This window comes from Osmerus eperlanus, chromosome 15 (assembly GCF_963692335.1).
Source record: "Osmerus eperlanus chromosome 15, fOsmEpe2.1, whole genome shotgun sequence".
NCBI classification, from domain to species: Eukaryota; Metazoa; Chordata; class Actinopteri; order Osmeriformes; family Osmeridae; genus Osmerus; species Osmerus eperlanus.
Genome location: NC_085032.1, coordinates 3,406,244 through 3,427,904, shown reverse-complemented (window position 1 = coordinate 3,427,904; position 21,661 = coordinate 3,406,244). Strand labels below are relative to the sequence as shown.

At 45.7% G+C, this 21,661-nt stretch overlaps 1 protein-coding gene across 1 annotated transcript in view; it reads left to right on the top strand.

The window, feature by feature from the left end:
- Positions 1–21,661, top strand: part of LOC134035123 (piezo-type mechanosensitive ion channel component 2-like) — a 113,644-nt gene that overhangs the window by 1,254 nt on the left and 90,729 nt on the right. The window contains 3 exon segments of the mRNA XM_062479976.1: positions 1,309–1,404; positions 5,781–5,906; positions 10,570–10,612. Of these exon segments, the coding sequence (XP_062335960.1) occupies positions 1,309–1,404; positions 5,781–5,906; positions 10,570–10,612 (265 nt within the window).

Below are 21,661 nucleotides of genomic sequence, written 5' to 3'. Positions count from 1 at the left end.
CGGACTGGAGAGAGAAATAGAGTGATAAGCAGAGTGAGAGGCACAGAAGGAGGGAGGGTGGAGGGGGAGAAGGAAATACAGTGAATGTAGATTAATAAATTAATATTACAATATTAATCCTCCAGCTCCCCTTACTCTGTCCTCTGTCCCTTGACATCATAGTCAGACTATTCATACAGTTTTATCTAAACTGTTTCCTGTCTGTATTTGAGGCTGCTCATGAAACCTCCAGCCAGAGCCAGATATATGGCTCTGATCCCCCCACCACACACACACATACTGCACCTGAAAGGACCTTTTGTGTGTCCAAAGACTCCAGCCCCCTACCCCCAGCTCTGTAGCTGGGGTCTGTCTGGGATTCTGGACTGTGCTGCAGCAGTCTGAATATGGCCAAGATGAAAGGAGCACAGGGTTAGTACACATTATGTGAACTAGAGAGGGTTAGTACACACTAGGTGGACGAGAGAGGGTTAGTACACACTAGGTGGACTAGAGAGGGTTAGTACCCATTAGGTGAACTAGAGAATGTTAGTACACATTAGGTGAACTAGAGAGGGTTAGTATACACTAGGTGGACTAGAGAGGGTTAGTACACACTAGGTGGACTAGAGAGGGTTAGTACCTATCAGGTGAACTAGAGAATGTTAGTACACATTAGGTGAACTAGAGAGGGTTAGTACACACTAGGTGGACTAGAGAGGGTTAGTACCCATTAGGTGAACTAGAGAATGTTAGTACACATTAGGTGAACTAGAGAGGGTTAGTATACACTAGGTGGACTAGAGAGGGTTAGTACACACTAGGTGGACTAGAGAGTTTTAGTACACACTAGGTGAACCAGGGAGGTTTAGTAGGTGGACTAGAAAGGGTTAGTACCCATTAGGTGAACTAGAGAGCGTTAGTACACATTAGATAAACTAGAGAGGGTTAGTACACACTAGGTGGACTAGAGAGGGTTAGTACACACTAGGTGAACCAGGGAGGTTTAGTAGGTGGACTAGAGAGGGTTTGTACATACTAGGTGAACTAGGTTTGTGGATGGATATGGATGTATGCATGCATAGAATGCAGATTACTATAGACTGCAGGAGTGTTTCCTTTAGTAGATATACAGTTAGACTCTATAATCAGAACCCTCACTGCTGAGTGTCTTGGCTTCTTTATAATTAACTACAGCACTGCAGTTTATTACTCAACAACATGTCCCAGGAAGTGTGTGTTTTGTGCTGTATGTCTGCTCTGAGTTGGAAGATGTTTTGGGGTGCCTTGTGTGTTGTGTATATTCTGACATGTGTTTGTGTTTTGCAGCATGTCTGTTCCGGTACAGTGGGCTGTCGTTGGTCTACCTCATCTACCTCCTGCTCATCCCACTCTTCTCAGAACCCAGCAGAACCACCATGCAGGGTAGGAACCGGGCCAGGGGGGTTTCTAACCTCAGTACATAACCTACATAAACTCCCCATTCAGAGTATACAGTTAGGTCCATAAATATTTGGACATTGACACAATTTATCATTTTGGCTCTGTATACCACCACAATGGATTTTAAATGAAACAATCAAGATGTGCTTTAAGTGCAGACTTTCAGCTTTAATTTCAGGGTATTTACATCCAAATCAGGTGAATTACAACACATTTTATATGTGCCCCCCCCCCTTTTTAAGGGACCAAAAATAATTGGACAAACTAACATAATCATAAATCTAATTGTCACTTTTAATACTTGGTTGCAAATCCTTTGCAGTCAATGACAGCCTGAAGTCTGGAACCCATAGACATCACCAGACGCTGGGTTTCGTCCCTGGTGATGCTCTGCCAGGCCTCTACTGCAACTGTCTTCAGTTCCTGCTTGTTCTTGGGGCATTTTCCCTTCAGTTTTGTCTTTAGCAAGTGAAATGCATGCTCAATTGGATTTAGGTCAGGTGATTGACTTGGCCATTGCAGAACATTCCACTTCTTTGCTTTAAAAAACTCTTTGGTTGCTTTCGCAGTATGCTTCGGGTCATTGTCCATCTGCACTGTGAAGCGCCGTCCTATGAGTTCTGAAGCATTTGGCTGAATCTGAGCAGATAATATTGCCAGAAACACTTCAGAATTCATCCTACTGCTTTTGTCAGCAGTCACATCATCGATAAATACAAGGGAACCAGTTCCATTGGCAGCCATACATGCCCACGCCATAACACTACCTCCACCATGCTTCACTGATGAGGTGGTATGCTTTGGATCATGAGCAGTTCCTTCCCTTCTCCATACTCTTCTCTTCCCATCATTCTGGTACAAGTTGATCTTGGTCTCATCTGTCCATAGGATGTTGTTCCAGAACTGTACAGGCTCTTTTAGATGTTTTTTGGCAAACTCTAATCTGGTCTTCCTGTTTTTGAGACTCACCAATGGTTTACATCTTGTGGTGAACCCTCTGTATTTACTCTGGTGAAGTCTTCTCTTAATTTTTGACTTTGACACAGATACGCCTACCTCCTTGAGAGTGTTCTTGATCTGGCCAACTGTTGTGAAGGGGTTTTTCTTCACCAGGTAAAGAATTCTTCTGTCATCCACCACAGTTGTTTTCCGTGGTCTTCCGGGTCTTTTGGTGTTGCTGAGCTCACCAGTGCGTTCTTTCTTTTTAAGAATGTACCAAACAGTTGATTGAGCCACACCTAATGTTTTTGCTATCTCTCTGATAGGTTTGTTTTGATTTTTCAGCCTAACGATGGCTTGCTTCACTGATGGTGACAGCTCTTTGGACTTCATATTGAGAGTTGACAGCAACAGATTTCAAACACAAATACCATACTTGAAATTAACTCTAGACCTTTTATCTGCTCCTTGTCAATGAAATAACGAACTCCCATGAGGGAATAACATACACCTGGCCATGGAACAGCTGAGCAGCCAATTGTCCAATTACTTTTGGTCCCTTAAAAAGGGGGGGGCCACATATACAATGTATTGTAATTCCTACACCGTTCACCTGATTTGGATGTAAATACCCTGAAATTAAAGCTGAAAGTCTGCACTTAAAGCACATCTTGATTGTTTCATTTCAAATCCATTGTGGTGGTATACAGAGCTAAAATGATGAAAATTGTGTCAATGTCCAAATATTTATGGACCTAACTGTATGGTGGCTACCGAAGGGTAACTAATGTTTAGGTAACTGACTTCACACCCACCTTGCTTCTTAAACAAGGCTTCTAATCTCCACCTCATATGTTTAGGGTTGCTGCACATGGGAGAAACAGCACTGGTCTACAAGGGTGCTGAGGAGTAGCAAGGGAAGTAGGGAGTAGAAGAGTAGAAAGAGAGAGGGGAGAGAGAGTGGAGAGAAGGGAGAGAGAGGGGAGAGACAAAGAGAAAGGAGAGAGAGGGGAGAAATGGTTGAGAGGGGAGGAGATCGTTGAGGTAGAAGAAGAGGGTTGGGGGACAGTGAGGGGAGGGGCAATAGGAGAGTGAGGGGAGGGGCAATAGGAGAGATAAAGAGACAGTGAAAGGAAGAAATTCATTTAGTGATTTGAATCTCAGCCTGGTGTCCTCTAAGTGCTAGGCTCAGGGTTAGGGTTTAAGACATCCTCTGGATCTGACTCATGCCTGCTTGGGCTCCGCCAGTCTGTCTGGGTTTGGACTGAGTCCCATGCTCCTATAATCTGGAATAGGAGGGAGAGCTGTGATAATGCAGGACTAGGTTGAATCTAGGAGTTTCAGACCAGAAAACAACTTGGCTTTATTGTCTCTCTCTGAGCCAGGACTTGGCCTCTACTGTTCACTCTAGGGTCACAGTCCTCACAGTACTACAGACTTCTGTCTTGTCACAGTACTACTGTCTACTACTACCTCACAGGCCTCTGTGTTCTCCAGCTCTGGCTTCACACACTTACACACACTTGCCTCAACATGCAACACGTGTTTGTGTGTGAGGTGTGTGTGTGTGTAAGGGGGGTTGTGTGTTGGAGAAGAAGGGAGAATGAATGAGTGAGGGCGTATTTGTGTGTGTGTTTTTGTGTTTGTAGGGAAGGAAACTCTTTGCCTTGGGGCTTACAATGAATGTCTTCTTCCCCACTAGAACAAAAAACCACAGAGATGTCATTGACAGTTCATGTCAAACAACTCTCTCTCTTTCTCTCTCTGTTTCTTGCTCTGCCCTCCTCTTTCATTGTCCCTCCCTCCCTACCTCCCTGTCCCTTTCTCCCTTTCCTTCTCCATCTCTCTCCCTCTCTCTGTCCTTCTCTCAGTCCCTCTTGCATTCTCTCCCTTTCCTTTATCTCTCTCCCTTTCTCCCTCCCTCTCTCTCTCTCCCTGATTTCCTCTCTCCCTCCCTCTTTCTCTCTTTATCACACACACACACCATGGACCTGTGAAGTATATAGGAGACACAAGGCTTTCCTGAGGAAACAACTCAATAGGGAGGTTGTCACTGTGACAGAGGGGTCGTTGCTAGGGGCCCCTGGTTCTCAGTTTGTGGGTCTGATTTTCGTCTGTTTTTCCCAGGAAGTCAATGACTCAGCGTCCTTTAGGAGCTGGCACTTCCTGTTCCTGTGTCTCCCACAATCCACTGCAGCACAATCACCCTGACCTTGTGTGTCAGCTAGCCCTGATGATCTCAGCCAGCTTCTCCCTGAGCCTGCCCCCGCCTCTAAACCTCACCCTAGCCTAACTGCTCCTCTACCAGGTCCTCTATCTGCTTCCCTGCCTGCTTGCCTGTCAGCCTGCCTACCCCCCTGCCTTTCTGTCTGCCTGTCTGTCTGCCTACCCTCCTACCTACCTGCCTGCCTGTCAGCTTGCCTACCCCCCTGCCTTCTGTCTGCCTGTCTGTCTGCCTACCCCCCTACCTCGCTGCCTGCCTGCCTGCCTGCCTGCCTGCTTGCCTGTCTGCCTGTCTGTAGTCTGAGGCATAGTTCCCAGTCTCATGGCTGAAGCTGCTTTGTTCCTGAAACAGATTCTTTGGCAGCTTGTGGTCTGGAGGGCTGCGTGGGTTCAGGGGCTGTGTCACATCATGAAGCATGATTAGATACTGGATGGCTGTTTTCCTGATGGAGTCAAGCTACAACAGTTCTGTTGTTACCCTGAAGCTGACTAGCCCCAACATCAGCTTAAGCATAACACTGTTGTAAGCCAGTGTTAGCCATAGCAGAGTTTTTGCAGTCTTGTTTTTTCCTTCTGTCTGGGCCTTGGGTTTTTCTAGGTTTCCATAAAGGTTTTAAACACAATCAAAGTGTTACAACAACAGCTGTCAGGACCCTGGTGACAGCAGCTGTGGCTCTTAAACGGGGTTATTCTCTCATTTCTCTCCTCCCCTCCTTCTGTTCTTCTGTCCCTCCTTTCCTTACCTAAGCATGACCACTTTGCATGTATCTCTGGCCTCTGCAGTCAGATGTTGTGTTTATGACTAAAGCAGCCAGCTCTGGAACTGCAGCCAGCTAGCCAGGAGGAGCTGCTGCTGGATGACTCAACCCTAAGTTGAAAGAGGTGAAAGTTCAGGCAGTAAGCAGAAAGAAAGCTGAGAGAACCATGCTGGACTCAACATGTTTGAGGGTCTTCAGGCTACCTGTCCTGCATCCATATGGGCACACACACATGCAGACACAAACACACACACCTCTTACAGTTGCTCCTCAATCAAACTTCTTGTATCATGTGTCTCCCTCTCTACTGCACCTTGAAATCTTCTGCTGCTCCTATTGGCTTCATGACAAAGATGTTCTACAAATCAGAAACATGGTAATGTCACCTCTACTTGTCTGTTGTGGATGTCTGAATCTCCCTGTGTGTCATCTTTCCAGGTCGTACAGGCAGTCTGCTGAAGTCCTTGTGTGTCACCAGCCTGAGCTTCCTGCTCATGCAGATCACCTACCAGGTCACCATCTCCAGCTTGCTGGCCAACGGACGCATGGAGCCTAGCTTTAACTGTAAGATTGACTCAACTAACCCTAAACCCGCACACCAGAACCTGGCCAAACTTCTGGCAGCAAAGTGTTAGAGAACTCTAGTGTTCCTATATGGTTGTTGGAGCCACAATTAACTTCACATTGATTAGGCCTGAGAAATCTTTTAAAATTATGGTTTGTGGATGTATGAATCTGAATGTTAATGTACGCTACTTTTTTTGGGGGGGGGGGATTCTGTGTTAGCCAAGGGAGGTGCCTATTCAATCAGAGGAAAGCCGTGGCACCTTTTGGAAAGAGAATCCTACGGTGGCCGACATGTGCAAACGCGCTGCAAATTAAGAAAACACATGCAAATAGACAAAACACAAGCAAATTAAGAAAACATCTTCATGAATTTGACAACACATGCGCAGCATTCAGCAAACGCGCTGCAAATACACACAACACAACCAAATACATAAACGCGCTGCAAATACATAAACGCGTTGCAAAAACGAAAGCACGCAAACCAAAAACGCTGCAAATACATAAACGCCTTGCAAAAACGAAAGCACGCAAACCAAAAACGCTGCATCCAGTTTTCTCAACGGAAGTTGACCAGGCCTCTAGGGGGAGTGCTAAGTGGAACAGCTTGATTTTCGGCCCCACGGAGCGAAAGAGAGAGAGCATATGAGAAGTTTGGACCAACATCGAAGTAAAGAGGCGACATAAAATGGTTAGTATTCATTTTTACATGTGGCCCTCCTCTTTTACAGTTTTTCAAAAGAGCAACTTCGATTTTGGTCCCATTTCCAAAACAAACCTCTCATATGTTCTCTCTCTTTATGCAGCGTTTTTGGTTTGCGTGCTTTCGTTTTTGCAATGCGTTTATGTATTTGCAGCGTTTTTGGTTTGCGTGCTTTCGTTTTTGCAACGCGTTTATGTATTTGCAGCGTTTTTGGTTTGCGTGCTTTCGTTTTTGCAACGCGTTTATGTATTTGCAGCGCGTTTATGTATTTGGTTGTGTTGTGTGTATTTGCAGCGCGTTTGCTGAATGCTGTGCATGTGTTGTCAAGTTCATGAAGATGTTTTCTTAATTTGCTTGTGTTTTGTCTATTTGCATGTGTTTTCATAATTTGCAGCGCGTTTGCACATGTCGGCCACCGTAGAATCCTTGTTTAGACGGGGTAGTGGAACAGCTTTTTGACCACAAACAAACACAAACTACTGCAGACTAAAAGAAACAATTCGTATTTTGTTTGCACTGAAATGCCACAGGAAATATTTTTGTTGACATTAATGCATAATAAATGCTATTTTTGTTGGAATTCTAATACTGGATCTCCGCGTCTGCTCTATCTTGGATTGTGAGTCATTAACCCGCTCCAGCTTGGGCAGTGGCTATTTGAAAGGAATACTTTTGTTACTTTGTTATCAAGTAACAAAAAAATCTTTAGATTTTTGTGGCAATAAACCTTAACATCTGCACTCAAGATGGGGCTGAGATTAAAGAAGAGTGTCTAAAAGAATAGTCAGCCAATCAAGCCGAGGTTGTTAAAGCGGAACCAATCAGAGCACAGCTTGTTAAAGCCTACCCAATTATCCAAAATACAGGCCACGCTGTAAGTGATCAAGACCTCCCCAAACAAACTGACTGACTGACTGGAGTGTCCTTGTTAGCAGAAGCCCAGTGCTGAGTAAGTGTTGAAAGTTATTTACAATGAGTGGACCCAGCAGTGTTAGAGAGGGTAGACCCAATAGAGTTAGAGTAGGTAGGCCCAGCAGAGTTAGGACATGTAACAGCTTATGGATCTCAGTGTGATACTTTAGATTAGGTCAGGGGTTACAGTTATTTGTTTATTGTAATTATTTCATGGAGCTCACATATGGTCTCTACCAAGTGCAACTAATCATGACATCAGGTTTGACTCCTCTCCTAAATCTATAATATACATCAACATGGAGAGGAAACTCAGAGCCAAACAGGAAGAAGTCATTCACACAAACATGCTTTTGTCTCCTGTAGCTATCGTCACTACTTCCTGTACTTCTACACCTCCAACACCGCTGGTCTGGGGAGGGCTGGAGGATCTGGGGAGGTCTGGAAGGTCTGGAGGGTCTGGAGAGTCTGGGGAGGGCTGGAGGGGCTGGAGAGTCTGGGGAGGGCTGGAGAGTCTGGGGAGGGCTGGAGAATCTGGGGAGGGCTGGAGGATATGGACAGGTCTGGGGAGGTCTGGAGGGGCTGGAGAGTCTGGGGAGGGCTGGAGGCTATGGAGAGTCTGGGGAGGGCTGGAGGGTATGGAGAGTCTGGGGAGGTCTGGGGGGTCTAAAGAGGTCTGGAGAGTCTGGGGAGGGCTGGAGGGGCTAGAGAGTCGGGGGAGGTCTGGAGGGTCTGGGGAGGTCTGGAGGGTATGGAGAGTCTGGGGAGGGCTGGAGAGTTTGGGGAGGTCTGGAGGGTCTGGGGAGGTCTGGAGGGTATGGAGAGTCTGTTGAGGGCTGGAGGGTATGGAGAGTCTGTGGTGGGCTGGAGGGGCTGGATAGTCTGGGGAGGTCTGGAGGGTCGGGGAGGTCTGGAGGGTATGGAGAGTCTGGGGAGGGCTGGAGGGTATGGAGAGTATTGGGAGATATGGAGGGTCTAATGAGGTCTGGAGGGTCTGGAGAGTCTGGGAAGGGCTGGAGAGTCTGGGGAGGGCTGGAGGGTCTGGAGAGTCTGGGGAGGGCTGGAGAGTCTGGGGAGGTCTGGAGGGGCTGGAGAGTCTGGGGAGGGCTGGAGGATCTGGGGAGGTCTGGAGGGTCTGGGGAGGGCTGTAGAGTCTGGGGAGGGCTGGAGGATCTGGGGAGGTCTGGAGGGTCTGGGGAGGGCTGTAGAGTCTGGGGAGGGCTGGAGGGGCTGGAGAGTCTGGGGAGGTCTGGAGGGTCTGGGGAGGTCTGGAGGGTCTGTACGGGGCTGGAGAGTCAGGGGAGGGCTGGAGGGGCTGGAGAGTCTGGGGAGGTCTGGAGGGTATGGAGGGCTGGAGGGTCTAAAGAGGTCTGGAGAGTCTGGGGAGGTCTGGAGGGTATGGAGGGCTGGAGGGTCTAAAGAGGTCTGGAGAGTCTGGGGAGGTCTGGGGGGTTTGGGGAGATCTGGAGGGTCTAAAGAGGTCTGGAGGGTCTGGGGAGGTCTGGGGAGATCTGGAGGGTCTAAAGAGGTCTGGAGGGTCTAAAGAGGTCTGGAGGGTCTGGGGAGGTCTGGGGGGTCTAAAGGGGTCTGGAGGGTCTGGGGAGGTCTGGGGGGTCTAAAGGGGTCTGGAGGGTCTGGGGAGGTCTGGAGGGTCTGGGGAGGTCTGGAGGGTCTGGAGAGTATTGGGAGGTCTGAGGAGGTCATGGGGTTCTGGGGTCTGGGGTAGAGGGACAGAATCAGAGTTTGTGCTTTGAGTGGTCTGGGTGTGTAGGGTTATCAGAGGCTCCGGGGTAGAGGAAGGGAATCAGGATGTGAAATATAGTACATCTGCAGTGGTCACTTTGACAACACTGGCCACATCAGGGATGGGACAGAAGAGGATAACATAATGTGAGAACATATTTTACTTTTTAAACTCTACATTTGAAGAGAACGGTATTGATTCTGATAGAAGTCCAGTTGCAGCAGGGCAGCTGATAGAAGTTGTGGGATCCCAGAACAGAGCCACTTAGTAAGACCTCCCTCCTCCTCCTTTCTGTGCTGATTAATGGGCCTTTGTTTTCTGCACTGGGGCAAGTGTGTGTGCACAAGCATGGGTATGTGTGTGTGCACAAGCGTGGGTATGTGTGTGTGTGTGCATATGTGTGTGTTGGATTTCTCTAGATGCCAGAAACCAGAAGACCTTTCATCTCTTACCACACTGAAGGCCTGCCAGCTAAAATAGAAACTTTGAAACCTTTGTGTATGAGTGTGTGTAAGCGTGTGGGGGATGGGTGTGTGTTTGTATGTGTGCATGGATGTTTGAATGTGTGTTGTGTTCTGTCAGTAACCTTGATAAGCATCATCTTCCACAGGATGCACAGCCCAATTCTATAAATACATCTAACCTGTAATAATACACAGAGATACACACACTGGATTTAAAACCCCCAATGTGTGTATTATAATCCTGTAATTTTATGACTCACTACTGAAATCTCTTTTTCTGAGTTGGATTGATGTTAGCCTGCTGTTGGTCAACTGGCAGACAAGGCATGTGCTGACTGAAAATAGCAAATCCACAACAGTCCTGATTGTAAACTAAGCAGACAGTGCAACAACCACTAGGATTGCAAATCCACAGGGGACTGTCAACTGGTAAAACACAAACAAATCTGTACTGAGATATTATTACAGAAATAAGTTATTTAACAGACACATTTAGTTTGAATAACCTAACCTTGTAAAATACAGGCGCAAACTAAAGTCAATGACATTGTTTTAATATTTTGTCTCACAACCACACCTACAATAAGCATACAATACTTTCTTAAACTCTACATTTGAAGAGAACACGATGGATCCTGATATAAACAAGGCCCCAGCGGCACTTGTATTGGCTCCATTTGGGACATGGCAGTCAACCGGTGACCACACTCCTGCAATTAAAAAGACGAGGGATGTAAGATGTTGGACCAAAAGAATCTAGAGTGTGTGTCAGTGTGTGCCTGGAGAGCTGGAGGATCCTGGGATGAACGAGCTAATGGAACTGTGTTGTTGTTACAGGTTCAGCCTGGGAGAAATCACTGAGACAGCTTGGCCTGGAGAGGTAAGGTCAATATGTACTCAAATTGTAGTATTATATAGTTTTTTTTACTATGTACACAATTCTGAAACCGTGAAGCTCACGTATGAACAAGACTGTAGACCGCTAAACTCTAAGCCAATTCCATTGTTTTCGCTCAAATAGCAATTCAAAATAAAGTTTTTGCAAAAACAAATCACATACTTTAGCACACTTTTGTTCATCTTAAAAATCAATGGCCTTTAAAATGGCATCTTATTTACCAATTGGTCTCATTCACATCTCACCCGTTCAAACTCAGACCTATCGCAAAAGCTCCGCCCCAAAACGGCTTTGACCAATCCTACCTTAGCTACCGGTCACTACTTGAAGCTCCGTCAAGCTTTCGGTCTTTAAGGCGCAAAATGCCATACGGAACATACAAATCCAATTGCAAGTACCCCAGGGGTTTAGAGGGGAGAGTACATTTTCCACTTTCCACAGCCCAAAATCCAAGAAAAAAACTGTGTGGTATGCCCCATTCTTAGCTGAATATCTTGAAGATGCGGTAAAGTGGAATTGAAAATTAGTTTTAAGTTAATCACACCACAGAAAAATGTGTTGTTAACTAAAAGAATGTTAAATTAGGCTTTGAAATAGTGAGCAGTCTTCTCTGCTTGAGACTGGGGGGGCGTGTCGCCTGAAAGAGCTGAATTTCCGCCTTTAGCAACAACATTTACATTTAGATTTATGCATTTAGCAGACGCTTTTATCCAAAGCAACTTCCAAGAGAGAGATTTACAAAAGAGCATAGGTCACTGATCATAGCCCCAAACATTGCGAGCAGCCAAAAAATTAAGCATACCTTGTGAAAAACCAAATAAGTGCCAAAGGGAAGAACCATAAGAGCATGCAGTTAAACAAGTTACAATTAAACAACATGAAACTCAAAGTGCAAGTGCATGAAGTGCAAGAGTGTACCTGTAGAAAAACAGTAAAATATTTCACAGCCGGGCCTGGAGTCCTGGAAGGTAGTACCTAAGGAAATGTTTCCAGAAGTGATAAGCTAGTATCTGACTATGTCGCCATCTTTTCCGACCCAACATCTCAGAGCTGTCGTAAACGACCTGTGGTAGGGAGGCATCCCGCCGCCCCATAAGGAGACAATTGGGGGTGATGGGGTCAAGGTCCGCCACATCTGACGAGGTGTACCCAAGAGGCTTGGAATTGAGAATCCCCTCAATCTCGATAAGGACAGTGTGTAGCACCTCCTCGGTGACTGTTTGGGCCCCTATGGTAACTTGGAGTGCAGTTTTGAGAGAGCGGATCTCTCTTTCCCAACATCCTCCGAAGTGCGGCGATCCTGGCGGGTTGAAGCTGAACCTAATCTGTTTACCGGCCAGTTGATCTTGAAGCGGCCAATATTGACAACATATGGCCCAAAACAATCAACACCCGTAGAGTAGAATGCAGGCTTGAAGATGCGATGTCTCGCTGGGGGAAGGTCGGCCATCTTGGGCGGATCTGGACGACCTCTCTTCTTGCAACCTACACATTTCCTCTGATGGCGACGTACCTCCTCACGCCCGCGTAGAACCCAATATCGTCTCTTGATGTCAGCGAACACCCTCTCTGGCCCAGGATGATGTAGTTTGATATCGTAATCCTGTATGATCAACCGGGTAAGTGGATGCTGAGGGTCAAGGACAATAGGGTGCATCGCATCCGATGTGAGGTCGCTGCTGCGGCGGAGGCGCCCACCAACTCTGATGAGTCCTGTTGCCTTGTCAAGCTCTGGAGCAAGAGACATAAGACGGCTAGATTTTAGCACCGATTTACTAGCCATAAACTGGGCTACTTCATTAGGAAAGGAGTCTCTTTGTGCCTGTAGCAGGGCTTCCCTTTCAGCAACAACATAGTCATCAGCTGTCAGGGGGGCTGCAGGATCCGTTGCCCCCTGAAGTTGGCGTGCAGTGGCTACTAAGTAGTCTTGCAGAGTCAGGTGTTGCTGTATGTCAGACAGGGACGGACTTGAGATTGTCAGAACAGTAACAGCAGGTTGTTTTGCCTCACTTTCAGACTCGTTGCATGATAAACTTGGTTGTTCAGGCCACCCCGTTAACGGCAACGCTGGGCCTTGGGTCCAACGGCTATCACCGCCCAGTTCCTGTAGAGCGAGTCCTCGAGTGAGGTCATCGGCCGGGTTGTCTCTGGATGGGACATAGCGCCATGTTGCAGAACCTGTCAGCTCTTGGATTTCCGCTACTCGAGTGCCAACAAAAACTTTGTGGTGGCATGAGTCGGACAGCAACCATGTAAGAACAGTCATTGAGTCAGACCACAAGATGCAGCTACGGATGGGGAGGGTCAACTCAGTAGCGATGACCTTAAAGAGCTGAGCACCGGTGAGGGCTCCACACAGCTCAAGACGAGGGATGGATTGTTGTTTCTTGGGAGCTACTCGGGACCGGGCAGCAAGGAAGGAGACCTTCACTCTACCCCCTATATTCTCAGTCCTGAGATAGGCCACAGATCCATATGCTTGCTCTGAAGCATCACAAAACACATGGATATTTCTTACACTGCTGAGGTGGTCCATCTCTGGGCTGGTGTAACACCTGGGTAGCTTTATCTTTGGCAGGTGTCCCAGCTCTGATTCCCATGAGCGCCACAAACTTAGTAACTCTTGTGGTAGCTGTGGGTCATCCCACTCTCGTTGGTTGTCCCATAAGCGTTGCACAAGGACCTTTGCTCTGGTTGTGTATGGCACAATGTAGCCAAGAGGATCATATTGGCTGGCTAGGACTTTATACAGTTAGGTCCATAAATATTTGGACATTGACACAATTTTCATCATTTTGGCTCTGTATACCACCACAATGGATTTGAAATGAAACAATCAAGATGTGCTTTAAGTGCAGACTTTCAGCTTTAATTTCAGGGTATTTACATCCAAATCAGGTGAACGGTGTAGGAAGTACAATACATTTTATATGTGGCCCCCCCCTTTTTAAGGGACCAAAAGTAATTGGACAATTGGCTGCTCAGCTGTTCCATGGCCAGGTGTATGTTATTCCCTCATGGGAGTTCGTTATTTCATTGACAAGGAGCAGATAAAAGGTCTAGAGTTCATTCAAGTATGGTATTTGTGTTTGGAATCTGTTGCTGTCAACTCTCAATATGAAGTCCAAAGAGCTGTCACCATCAGTGAAGCAAGCCATCGTTAGGCTGAAAAATCAAAACAAACCTATCAGAGAGATAGCAAAAACATTAGGTGTGGCTCAATCAACTGTTTGGTCTTAAAAAGAAAGAACGCACTGGTGAGCTCAGCAACACCAAAAGACCCGGAAGACCACGGAAAACAACTGTGGTGGATGACAGAAGAATTCTTTCCCTGGTGAAGAAAAACCCCTTCACAACAGTTGGCCAGATCAAGAACACTCTCCAGGAGGTAGGTGTATCTGTGTCAAAGTCAAAAATTAAGAGAAGACTTCACCAGAGTAAATACAGAGGGTTCACCACAAGATGTAAACCATTGGTGAGTCTCAAAAACAGGAAGACCAGATTAGAGTTTGCCAAAAAACATCTAAAAGAGCCTGTACAGTTCTGGAACAACATCCTATGGACAGATGAGACCAAGATCAACTTGCCAATGGAACTGGTTCCCTTGTATTTATCGATGATGTGACTGCTGACAAAAGCAGTAGGATGAATTCTGAAGTGTTTCTGGCAATATTATCTACTCAGTTTCAGCCAAATGCTTCAGAACTCATAGGACGGCGCTTCACAGTGCAGATGGACAATGACCCGAAGCATACTGCGAAAGCAACCAAAGAGTTTTTTAAGGCAAAGAAGTGGAATGTTCTGCAATGGCCAAGTCAATCACCCGACCTAAATCCAATTGAGCATGCATTTCACTTGCTAAAGACAAAACTGAAGGGAAAATGCCCCAAGAACAAGCAGGAACTGAAGACAGTTGCAGTAGAGGCCTGGCAGAGCATCACCAGGGACGAAACCCAGCGTCTGGTGATGTCTATGGGTTCCAGACTTCAGGCTGTCATTGACTGCAAAGGATTTGCAACCAAGTATTAAAAGTGACAATTAGATTTATGATTATGTTAGTTTGTCCAATTATTTTTGGTCCCTTAAAAAGGGGGGGGGGCACATATAAAATGTGTTGTAATTCCTACACCGTTCACCTGATTTGGATGTAAATACCCTGAAATTAAAGCTGAAAGTCTGCACTTAAAGCACATCTTGATTGTTTCATTTAAAATCCATTGTGGTGGTATACAGAGCCAAAATGATGAAAATTGTGTCAATGTCCAAATATTTATGGACCTAACTGTATATGTTCCTCATTGTGGCTACAGAATACTCGACTGTACGATGCTTGTAGGCAAGGGTGTCGGACTGACAGTGCCAGTGCAAACCAAGGGCAGGCTCCTGGACATCTGGTTGACCGTGACTGAGCCATAGCTCAGAGCTGTCCAATCTGACTTCGGAGGGAAGGTGAGTAATGATGGATGAGTCATTACTCGCCCACTGTCTCAACTCAAATCCCCCTTCGGCCAGGAGATAGCGCATTTTGTCTACCAGACCCCTGGCAGCTTCTTGTGATCTGAGGCTATGCAGACAGTTATCCATGTAGAATGACTTCTCGATAGCAGCTCGAACATCGTCATCTGGCTGGGTATGGTCAAACACGTGCTTCTGTAATGCGAACGTTGTACAACATGGACTGCAGGTTGTTCCGAAGGGAAGGACTTGCCACTCATACACCCTTGGCGGACTGTCTCGCTGTAGGTCTCGCCACAGGAACCGCAGAAAGGGTCTATCCTTCGGGAGCAGCCGCACCTGGTGAAACATCCCACGTATGTCACTGCTGAAGGCGATGGAGTGCTCTCGGAAACGTAGCAGCACAGCCAGTAACGAGGAGCCTAAGGCAGGGCCTGAAAGCAGGAGCTCATTCAGATTGCAACCTTGGTACTGAAATGAGCAGTTATACACCACCCGGTTCTTTCCGTTGTGCTGGACTATATGATGCGGTATATACCATGCCTCCTCAGTTTCATCCACTTGATGTGGCTCCAACTTCACTACGTAACCTGCATATTCTAACTTTTGAATCTCTGCCTCGTAGGCGGCAGCTTGTTCTGGGGCCTTCACCAACCGCTTCTCAATGCCTCTCAGTTGCGGCAGCACAGACTCCAATGAGGCGTGTAGCTGAGGCATGTGTTTGACTTGAAGGAGAGGTGTGGCATAGCGCTCAATACCGTCAACCTTCACTCTCACTGTCTGCTCTTGAAGCAAGTGTATGGCTTCCTGGTCTTGACGTGACCTTACGACCAACTTCTCACTATGATACGGAAGCACATCCATCTGCCACAACTTCTCCACATGAGAACACAACTCTGTCGGGGATGATATAGATGTGAAGAGACATTGAGGTGCATCGAGGTTGAGCTTTATGTCTTGAGCTGGACCCTGCAAAGTCCATCCCAGACGTGTCCTCACCGCGGCTGGCCCACCGGGTGGACCCAATCGAACAGGCTCTATGGGGGTGATGAGGTGTATGCAGTCAGAGCCAGCAGGGTGCACCGGGTGCACTCTATTCAGCGGCTTGAGGGGCAACCTGGCTAAGTGTCTGTACTTCTGCTGCAGTGCGCTGACAGGATGAGTGTGCTCTGCCAGCCCTAGCTGCTCCGCGGAGAATGCACTCTGAATCTTGTACTTCTTCTTTGGCTCAGCGACAGGGGATATAGTGAACGACACGACCACCCCGTGCAGCGTCTGCAGCTCTTGTCTGACGGTGCGAAGAGCCAGCTCCTCTGGCTTGCCCTTTAGGCCTAGCTTCTTCAATGCTGCATGGAGAAGGATGGTTCGCTCTGAACCATCATCTAGGATCGCATATGCCTCCAGGGACTTGTCACTATTTCTTAGGACGACTTTACTTATTTTCAAGAGCACTTTACAGTTGTATGCTGGACGATAGACATACAGAACTTTACCGGCCGTGTTTACGAGACAGTTCTCTGTTGCTGGCTCTTTCCCTTCTACTCTCTCATTCACCTCGTGCAGCACAAGCAGATGTCTTCTGTTGCATGTCTTGCAAGGGGCCTTTAGTGTGCACTTAGCTGCTTGATGACGGCGACCACAACGCCAGCACCTGTTGTTACCCTTGATCCATGCTACCTTTTGTTCCTTGTTCAGCTGCTTGAAGCTAGCACAGCTGTTCAGATAGTGGTCATCGTCGCAGTAAGGACAGTAGGCTCTCCCCTCCTCTGGTTTACTGGGAAGGCTGGCTGCAGGTTCCGACGTGGGTAGGGCTGCCGGAGTAATGGTGAGATCAGATGTGGGATTGATGGCTTAGGCCCTCTGTAGATACGCTCTTGGGTGATTGGCAGGTCTGCGTAGTTTAGATGATGCGGCTGTTCTACACCAACGCTCGCGTGCACCAAAGGTTTGATGCGGCTGGGTTCTCTGACCATACTGGTCTGCACGAGGGTAACTTACTTGGGGAGGGGCAGAATAATATGGTGTACCAGAGGGGTCTTCTTTCGTCTGGTGTGTGACTCTAAGGCGGAGGAGATCCTCAGCTAGCTCATCACCTGAGCCAGGAGGGGGGGGATAGGCCTCTCTACGATCAGCTGGATGCACTGTGTCTTGCATCCAAGCCGGTGCTGGGTGATGTCTCTCTTGCCCTCCATCATCCAGGCCTGGTGACAAGCAGGAACGTAGACGTGGTTGTGGTGTAGCAGCTACGGGTGGGGCTCTTATCTCTGTTACCAGTCTCTGGAATTGTTGCCGAAGCTCAATGTTCTGTTGCTTCATCTCCTGCAGAGCAGCCACAAGTTCTGGTACCTGGCTAGACTGCTGCTTCAGGACTGCATTCTCTTGGTTCACTTGCTGCCACCTGGTAGTCAAATCTGGTACCTGACTCATTTGCTGGCGCAAATCTTCCTGATCATCTCTCATGGTCTCCAGCATCTGTCTCCATTCTTCTGTCAGCATGCATTGGTCTGGTACACCGCTTTGACTCTCAGGTGATATAGCCCTGGAGGGAGCCCCTGACTCCGGTAGCAGCTGGTCATCTTGTGTAATCTGGAGATCCTGGGTACGGAACCGTCTCTGGGACCCTGGTCCGCTTAGGTCGTAGTCCGACAGGTAGGAGGGTACTGGTACCTGTCTTTTGTTTCTGACGACCGTCTCATTTGGCTCCGGATGTTGCATCTTTCCACAGCAATTTGCTTATCCGGCTCGAAGGACCATTGAAAAATAGTAAAACTATCTGGTGGTTGGGTTAGTTAAAAACACTGTGGGGAGTCCGGTCAGAACTCTGTGATGTCATGCAGGGTTCCAGTGATCAGACGTTGTATCCAGAAATGTATTCTTTATTTATGAACTGACAGGATTGGAGCTGGGATAGTAGTTTCTCTCAGATTATTTAGTATGTGGGTTTGTATATATGTGAGTGTGTGTGTGGTTTCTGTAAATACAAACATAGATATATATATAAGTAATTCAGAATAAACTAGAGAGGGTACAATTTCTGGGGAAATTGTAGGGTGTGCTTGCTTGCGTCGGTTGCACAGGGGTCCGTTTTTGAATGACATTTTTACAACTGATATTTCTGTATATGTTATATAAAAATGCATACTTATTATTTATAAAGATTACATAGATTTAAAAGCATATTTTTTTTGCTGCTCATTTACAACTGAAAATACGAGTGAAGTGTAGAATGAAATAGGTCTTCTCATTTCCCCTGCAAGAGGCAGCCTCATCGTTGAATCAAAACTAATAAATTTGGCAGACCGGTGTAAAAATTGACCTAATCTCTATGATTTAAACGTCATTTTAAGTTTTTCCCTTCTCATGATATTTTCAGGCATTTAGCCTACTCATTGCATTCATTCATTAATAAAGAACCCCCTTTGAAGATTATTCTACGACGTTACCCGGCAGTAGAAGATGGAATCGCGATTCAAACAGTACCATCTGCTAACTGAAAATATGCCCCCAAAACGTAAATAAGCTTGACATTTATTTAGTGGAAAATCGCTCATTTATAAAAAGCTCACTGGTAGGGATCATTGTCAGTAACAACGCAAAATGCGATATAGCCCTGTGTGGAGAAGCTGCCCCGGTAAATTGTACTACTACGGTACAGTACTAGACTACTGCTGTGTTCGTCTTGGTAGCGATTGCGTTGGTTGAATTGGATTTAACGTTCCGTTGTACGGTTTAGGCTGAAATTAATTATTTTCATGAACAGATTGACAAAGTTTAGGCTGTGGCAATGAAGTTCAGGTTAGTAGTTAGATAGACTTTTGATTTAAGTAAGGAGAGTGCCGAACATGTTCTGTCGCCGTTTGACTTCCTACAGCTGTGTAAATGTTTTTGTAGTGTCTCGCGTAGGCTACAGCGTTTCAGTGAGCAACACTGGTTTGAAACCACAGGTAATGATAATTTCACCCACAAATCGTTTACTTGTAATCTAATGTCATAATAAATCCTACAACGAAAATGTATATGTGAGGAATGTTTATTTTAACGATTGAAAACAGATGCATCATAGACCACTGTAGTATGTGTTGCCCGGGCAACAGAGGCTAATGTCATGATGCTAATACTTCAGTGACATAGTAGACTACCGTTTCCGAAAGTAGATGTACTTCCTTAATAAAATCAGCTTATATTGTACATTACACGTCACAATTGTGTGTCATATCACAAAGTAAAATTAGTAAATAGTTATCACCCTGGCCTCTTTGCTTGTGGCGTTTCTGCAGCTGCCTTGCAGTAAAGCAGTTAGCTATCTCCCAGAAGTTAACGAGCTGCTAAACTAATGTTCTGCTAGAGGTAGTCACGCAAGTTTTCGTGACGTTAGTAGCGTCATTGACTGGCTAGCAAATTAGCCACCGTTAGCTTCACTTTTCGCCACAAAAACTTAATTTCCACTTAAACCATGCAACGGAACGTAAATCCCAATAGAAGCAACTCAATCACTACCAAGACGAAACTTTTGACACCTAGGTTGTCTATGTAGGACAAATATTGACTGAGTTTTAGGGGGGCAAAAAGAATAATAAAAATAATAATATATATGTGAGAGAACAAAGGTTGTGCCCTTGCCGAAGGCAAAGCACACCCAACTAGAGAGGGTACAATTTCTGTGGAAATTGTAGGGTGTGCTTGCTTGCGTCGGTTGCACAGGGGTCCGTTTTTTAATTACATTTTACAACTGATATTTCTGTATATTTTATCTAAAAATGCATAGGGCCTACTTATTATTTATAAAGATTACATAGATTTAAAAGCATCTTTTTTTTGCTGCTCATTTACAACTCAAAATACGAGTTAAGTGTAGAATGAAATATGATGTCTTCTCATTTCCCCTGCAAGAGGCAGCCTCATAGCTGAATCAACGAATACATTTGGCAGACCGGTGTAAAAATTGACCTAATCTCTATGACTTAAACGTCCTTTTAAGTTTTCCCTTCTCATGATATTTTCAGGCATTTAGCCTACTCATATTGCATTCATTCATGAATAAAGAACCCCCTTTGAAGATTATTCTACGACGTTACCGGCAGTAGAAGATGGAATCGCGATTCAAACATTACCATCTGCTAACTGAAAAAATGCCCTCAAAAACGTAAATAAGCTTGACATTTATTTAGTGGAAAATCGCTCATTCATAAAAAGCTCACTGGTAGCGATCATTGTCAGTAACAACGCAAAATGCGATATAGCCCTGTGTGGAGAAGCTGCCCCGGTAAATTCTACTACAGTACAGTACTAGACTACTGTGTTCGTCTTGGTAGCGATTGCGTTGGTTGAATTCGATTTAACGTTCCGTTGTAAGGTTTAGGCTGAAATTAGTTATTTTCATGAACAGATTGACAAAGTTTAGGCTGTGGCAATGAAGTTCAGGTTAGTGGTCAGAGACTTTTGATTTAAGTAAGGGGAGTGCCGAACATGTTCTGTCGCCGTTTGATTTCCTAAACAGCTGTGTACTGTAGATGTTTTTGTAGTGTGTCTCGCGTAGGCTACAGCGTTGCAGTGAGCAACACTGGTTTGAAACCACAGGTAATGGTAATTTCACCAACAAATCGTTTACTAATGTCAGAATAAATCCTACAACGAAAATGTATATGTGAGGAATGTTTATTTTAACGATTGAAAACAGATAACGCTACATCATAGACTACTGTAGTATGTGTTGCCCGGGCAACACAGGCTAATGTCATGATGCTAATACGTCAGTGAAATAGTAGACTACTGTTTCCGAAAGTAGATGTACTTCCTTAATAATATCAGCTTATACTGTACATTACACATCACAATTGTGTGTCATATCACAAAGTAATAAATAGTTATCACCCTGGCCTCTTTGCTTGTGGCGTTTCTGCAGCTGCCTTCCAGTAAAGCTATAGTTAGCCTAGCTATCTCCCAAGTTAACAGATGCGAAACGAATGTTCTGCCAAAGGTAGTCACGCGTGTTTTCGTGACGTTAGTGACGTTAGTAACGTCAGTGACTGTGGCTAGCAAATTAGCCACCGTTAGCTTCACTTTTCGCTACAAAAACTTAATTTCCACTTAAACCATACAACGGAACATAAATTCCAATAGAAGCAACTCAATCGCTACCAAGACGAAACTTTTGACACCTACGTTGTCTATGTAGGCCAAATATTGACTGAGTTTTAGGGGGGCAAAAAGAAATAAAAATAATAATAAGTGTGCTCTCGCCGAAGGCTTGAGCACACCCAATAACTAGAGAGGGTACAATTTCTGGGGAAATTGTAGGGTGTGCTTGCTTGCGTCGGTTGCACAGGGGTCTGTATATTTTATATAAAAATGCATAGGGCCTACTTATTATTTATAAAGATTACATAGATTTAAAAGCATCTTTTTTTTGCTGCTTATTTACAACTCAAAATACGAGTGAAGTGTAGAATGAAATATGATGTCTTCTCATTTCCCCTGCAAGAGGCAGCCTCATAGCTGAATCAAAACGAATACATTTGGCAGACCGGTGTAAAAATGGACCTAATCTCTATGACTTAAACGTCCTTTTAAGTTTTC